This window comes from Mustela lutreola, chromosome 6, assembly GCF_030435805.1.
Source record: "Mustela lutreola isolate mMusLut2 chromosome 6, mMusLut2.pri, whole genome shotgun sequence".
NCBI classification, from domain to species: Eukaryota; Metazoa; Chordata; class Mammalia; order Carnivora; family Mustelidae; genus Mustela; species Mustela lutreola.
In genome coordinates this window covers 157326893-157332706 of record NC_081295.1, presented here as the reverse complement: position 1 = coordinate 157332706, position 5814 = coordinate 157326893, and the positions used below count along the sequence as shown (strand labels likewise).

Sequence of the window (5814 nt, the reverse complement as noted above, 5' to 3'; positions counted from 1 at the left end):
ATGACACATAAGTTGTGTCACAGCAAACATATGGTGGTACTACACTTCTAGCAACACATGCACCCCTGTGGATTGATGGATATTTATTACCCAAAGAAATGGCATTTCAGGGGCCTAATAACGTACTATACCTGGCATGAGTTGGAAGTCAAAGCTAATCTTTTTCCTTTAACAAGAACATCTGTTGACATTGTTTTTGGACATGGGACACTTTAACTGGTTAATTTGGGCTAATGATTCTTCAGAGGTTACATTCTTTAATCATACTAAAATGAAAGCTACTACTATCATCACAATGAATGTATTAAATATTGTATGCTATTAACATAACATTTAATAAATATTACCAAAATGGGCACCTATATCTCAGAATATTCATACAAAGATTTCCCAACATCTTGCCATGCTAAAATAAACAAAAATGCCTGGGGATAAAACTGACAAAATTGATCAACTTTTGGACGAAAACATGGAAGAACTCAAAGTAGCCCATAAAACCTTAAGCAACAAGCTAATGCACTTTACACACGCCACGCAGGCCCTTCATGCTGCTTCAGCCCCCATTCATACTAACTCAGTTGCATTAAACAAAGACAGAGAAAACTTACATAAGAAATCATATAAAATTCTTACTAAATAAATAAATAAAATTTCCTTTGTAGAATTGTTAGCAAAACCCTTCAAATATGTGATTTTTTTTTTCTGGCTCGTGGTTTGACCATAATCCTTTAAAATAACAAAAGATGGGATAGAATTCTCTCTCTACACATGTTTGGGAATCTATTAAGGAAATTCTTCTATTAGTTTTAGTTACCATTTTTGTTATATATCTTATTAAATATGCTATTAGAATATTATGCACTCTTAAACTTAACAAGAAAAAAAATCAAGGAAAGACTTTGATTAACCATACCCTCATTGTTCTTTTCTGGATATGCCGAGAGCCTATGTTGAAGATTTTGTACATATTTTTTGTGTTTTTACCTTCTTTTTGTCTGACTTTATTCAGTTAGATATGACTTTGAGTTGGAGGGTTTTTTTTTTTTGTTTTGTTTTAAGATTTTATTTATTTATTTGACAGACGGAGATCACAAGTAGGCAGAGAGGCAGGCAGGGAGAGAGAGGAGGAAGCAGGCTCTCCGCACAGCGGAGAGCCCAACGTGGGGTTCGATTCCAGGACCCTGGGATCATAACCAGAGCCAAAGGCAGAGGCTTTAACCCACTGAGACACCCAGGCGCCTCTTGAATTGGAGTTTTTATCTGAGTTTGCTTGATTCATTTTAATAAACCTATCTTGTTTGGATTTGGTGTGCTCTTTACCTTACATGGTTTGAATTTTATTGATTTTGTTTGATTTCGAGTGAAAACTTGGTTAAACAACCTAATTGTACCTTTGCTATGTTACCGAACTACTACTCCCATCCTGCCCTAAGACATACTTGATTCCCGCGTGTCCCTTACAGAACCTGCCAGGAGGAATCCTGGTGTGCACGAAGAGAGCAAAACGGAGTCTCTCCCGTCAAGCAGGAGCCTGTGTCCGGCAGGGCCTGCGGTAGCAGCGGGGTTTACCGCTCGGACCAACGTCAGCCTCTACCCTACAACTGATAATGCGCAGAACCAGAGGAGCCTGCGGAGACCCAAGACCGGTTAAATCCCTTTATTTTTATTTTTATTTGTCTTTTTTTAAGATTTTATTTATTTATTTGACAGGCAGAGATCACAAGTAGGCAGAGGCAGGCAGGGAGAGAGGAGAAAGCAGGCTCCCTGCGGAGCAGAGAGCCCGACGTGGGACTCGATCCCAGACGCTGGGATCATGACCTGAGCCGAAGGCAGCGGCCTTAACCCACTGAGCCACGCTTTAAAAGGGAGGATTTGGGCAGCAGACGGCCAGACGCCTCAGGCCTGGCCCCTCTGCGTCCGAGCTTAAGACAGGCAGCAGCCGCTGGAGCCTCTGCCGCGTGGATCTCCGCACAGAACCGAGCGCGCGCCCCGCCGGAACACCAGAAGCGTCAGCGCGGGAGCGGGCCGGGACCGGACCCAGGACCCCACCCGGGACCCGACCGGGACCGGACCCGGGACCCGACCAGGCCTTATGCCAACTGCGCGCGCACGAGCTGACGTAGCGTGTGGTTCGCTGACTTCCCGCGCCCTCCTGTTACCGGGTCTGCGGGGTGGCTTGTCTTCTGCTCTGCTGCTCGTCCTGTGTCAGAAGCCAGGTGTGTCAGAAGCCAGGTGTAATCACGTGGTCAGCTGTCCTTGTGTTTGCAATCCTGAACCTGCTTACAATTGTGACTTACCTTCGCTTTACGACTGAATAAAGCCGACACAGCGGGAGGACACAACTCACGTGTGCGCCTTCACGAGGTGCTCGTGGCCCTGGTTCTCCAGCCCTCCGAGCATCTTTATGAATTACCCAACACTCTGATTAAATTCTGTTTCTGCTTAATTAAGCAGCATCGATTTCTGTTTCTTTGCAACTAAGAAAGCTGATGCATACAAAGGTCTTTCAAGAGACTGCGAATTGGGATTCGATGGGTCCCTTAGAGCTAGTGCTGCTCTGTCCCATCCGGTCAGTGTTGCTTACATGAGTCCTTCCAAGCTCCAGCAAAATTTTCTGATCTCAATCTCATAAGAAAAAAGTATAAAACACAAGGGTAACTTGTAAATGGTCTTTTCATCATAAAGAAACAAAACAAACATTTATAGCAGGATTTTTAAAAAATCAGTTTTTATCTTTATTTCTGCCTGTTAATTATTACATATATGAAAATGATTGAGCATTTTATTTATTTACTTTTTTTTTTTTTAACCAACTTTGAAGAGATGTTTTGGATAGTATGACTTAAAATATGGGACATATGGCATATGGAAAAAGGCACTTTTCATGGTGCTGGACAGCACAATGGACCCAGAAAACAATCTGTAAATCAGCTATGAGTTCCGAATTAAATATGACAGAGGCAAATGTTATCAATTGCTGGTGCAGTCGTTTCTCATATAGGCAACTCTAAATAACAGCACAGATGTTTCATTAATTAACTAATTAATTTTAGAGAGAGAGAGAGACAGCATGAACAGAGGGAGAGGCAGAGGAGCACGAAGAGAAAGAATCTCAAGCAGATTCTGCACCAAGTGTGGAGCCAGACGTGGGGCTTGATCTCATGACCCTGAGATCGTGACCTGAGCCCAAACCACGAGTCATATGCTTAACAGACTGAGCCACCCAGGTGCCTCAGACTTTTAATTTTAAAAATGATGATTAATAGTCTTCCAGGCATTCTTTGCCACCATCATAAGATTTATATACATATATACAAGGAAGATATAGTGGTGCTTTTTACACCAGGGAATAAAGACAGGTTATAGGAAATACATACAATATAATCATAAAATATGACTAAATATAAAAAACATTAGGGTGAGAAATAATCCATCCCCTCATTCCCACCAATCCCTCATTGGCTCCTTCACCAGTCGAGATTAATTTATTCAATACACTTACTCACACATACCATGCTCCTGCTTACCTACAAGGCTTTCTCCTGGATTTGGAATATTTTAATTGTTCCTTTTCTGGTTTTTTTTTTTTTTTGGTTGTTTTTTAAGATTTCATTTATTTATTTGACAGAGATCACTAGTAGGCAGAGAGGCAGGCAGAGAGAGAGGAGCAAGCAGGTTCTCTGCTGAGCAGAGAGCCCAATGCAGGGCTTGATCCCAGGACCCTGGGATCATGCCTGAGCTGAAGGCAGAGGCTTTAACCCCCTGAGCCACCCAGGCACCCCATTTTCATTGTTTCTATGTAAAAATCACCTACGTCCTGGATCCAGATCAAGTGCGGCTTTTTTCTCAAAGCTTTTCTTGACCTCTCATACCCTCACCAATATCTTTTCTCTTTAACCTCTCATTGCAGTTATGATTTGAACCTTTTATTACGTAATAGTTTTCCTCTCTATTGTTTTTCATGCATGACGATGGGGTTACATCACTCCTGTCTACTCCCGGAGGACAGGCCTGCGGGGGCTGCTGTATTCCACACTCCCCATGGTACGTTTCTTTGTTGACCTGAGCCATCTGGGAGTTCTTTACCATGCATTCAAATGTTGATCTCATATTCTTACTGTGATTTTCAGGGGCTTTGTCTGAATGTGTTTGCCCACAACAATAATACCTTCAGGAACTCAAATATATAAGGCCTGTGATTAGGTAGCAAATTTAGGTCATTGCCAAGTTTAGTTAGGTATTTTATAACAGCTTTGTAACTATGACTAGAATGAAAATGATGAACCCATGAGGATTTGCTTCTGATTGAACGCCTTTCAGTCAGTACAGATCACTGGGATATGGTTTTGGTCTGACCTACAGCCTTCTTTAATGCCCGTTTCAGCTCACTGTTTCTTAGACTGTATATGAAGGGATTCAACATAGGGGCTATGACCATGAAGACCACTGATGTGGCTGAATCTTTTTCAGATGAATGGTTGGATGAGGGGCTCATATAGACTCCTGTGATTGCGCCATAGAAAAGAATGACCAAGGCAAGGTGAGATCCACAGGTGGAGAAAGCCTTGAGTTTTCCTTGAGCAGAAGGGATTTTCATCACAGCAGAGATGATGAAGATATAGGATGCCATGATACATCCTGCAGGTACCACAAAGATCAGCCCCACCGCGGCCAGAACTATGAACTGATTGAGACTGGTGTCAGAACAGGAGAGGGGGAAGAGAGAGCTGATATCACAGAAGAAATGGTGGATGATGTTGTTAGAGCAGAAGTGCAGACGGGTGAGCATGAGGGTGTGCAAGAGGGGATTCAAAGTGGCGAGGACCCAAGGCACAGCCACCAGAGAGGCACAAAGGCGCCGAGTCATAATGGTGGAGTAATGCAAAGGGTGACAAATGGCCACATAACGGTCATACGCCATCACTGTGAGAAGGAAGTTGTCCATGTTGGCAAACATCATACAGAAATACATCTGAGCCAGGCAGCCAGGGTAGGAGATGGTCTGAGTCTGTGCTTGGATGTTCAGCAGCATCTTGGGGACGGTAGATGAAGGGAGACAGATGTCTACCACAGAGAGATTGGAAAGGAAGAAATACATGGGTGTGTGGAGGCGACGGTCTGAGACGATAGCCAGCAAGATGAGCAAGTTTCCAAAGAGCCCTGTTAGGTAGAGACACAGAAAAAATACAAAGAGGAGAGCCTGTTGCTCTGGCCAACCTGAAAAGCCCAAGAGGAGAAATCCAGAGACACTGGTTTGGTTTCCTTTTTCCATTGAGTGGATATATCTGCATGAAAACCAAGAGGATGAAATACTTTTGACAGGAAAAAAAAAAATCCCCTCCCCACCTTTTTTTGTCTATTCACCTAGTCTTGTCTCCTTTACTAAATATTTCTTTAGGCCATCCTGCCTCCTCTCTGGTACTTTCTCCTGAGCTTTGCTGACCGTGGGTATGTCTTTCCATTTCATCAGCCGACTTTTCATTTATCCTCCCTCACCTCACCAGGACGTCCAAGTGACCTTCGTACCTCTCCCTCTTCCTACCTGTGATGTCAATAGTTGCTCTTGTACATTCTGCACTTTGTGTGGTTTCCTGGCTGCCAGACCTGTGTTGGAACACATCCATGAGTCTGACACACTGACTGTAAGCCAAACTTTGAGATTTAAAGGAGAAAAAATTTCCAGATATTTATCCAATATCCTATGAGCCATCCGTCAGACATCTACTATTTAGGATTTATAAGAAGATAAACCATCTTAGCTTTTTAAAATTCAAAAGAGAAATACAGTAACATGTTTGACAAGCATAAAAAAAT

General features: G+C 42.9%; 1 protein-coding gene across 1 annotated transcript; it reads right to left on the bottom strand.

Annotated features, from left to right (window-relative positions):
* Positions 1–4330: 4330 nt before the first annotated feature.
* LOC131833040 (putative olfactory receptor 1F12P) lies at positions 4331–5275 on the bottom strand. Its single transcript, XM_059176290.1, has one exon. It carries the CDS (start codon positions 5270–5272, stop codon positions 4331–4333), a length of 942 nt encoding a protein of 313 aa, XP_059032273.1. The 5' UTR covers positions 5273–5275.
* Between the last annotated feature and the right edge of the window lie 539 nt (positions 5276–5814).

Bases quoted from the DNA above. Each gene is read 5' to 3' on its own strand.
- LOC131833040 (XM_059176290.1), bottom strand. From the start codon at position 5,272: ATGGAAAAAGGAAACCAAACCAGTGTCTCTGGATTTCTCCTCTTGGGC.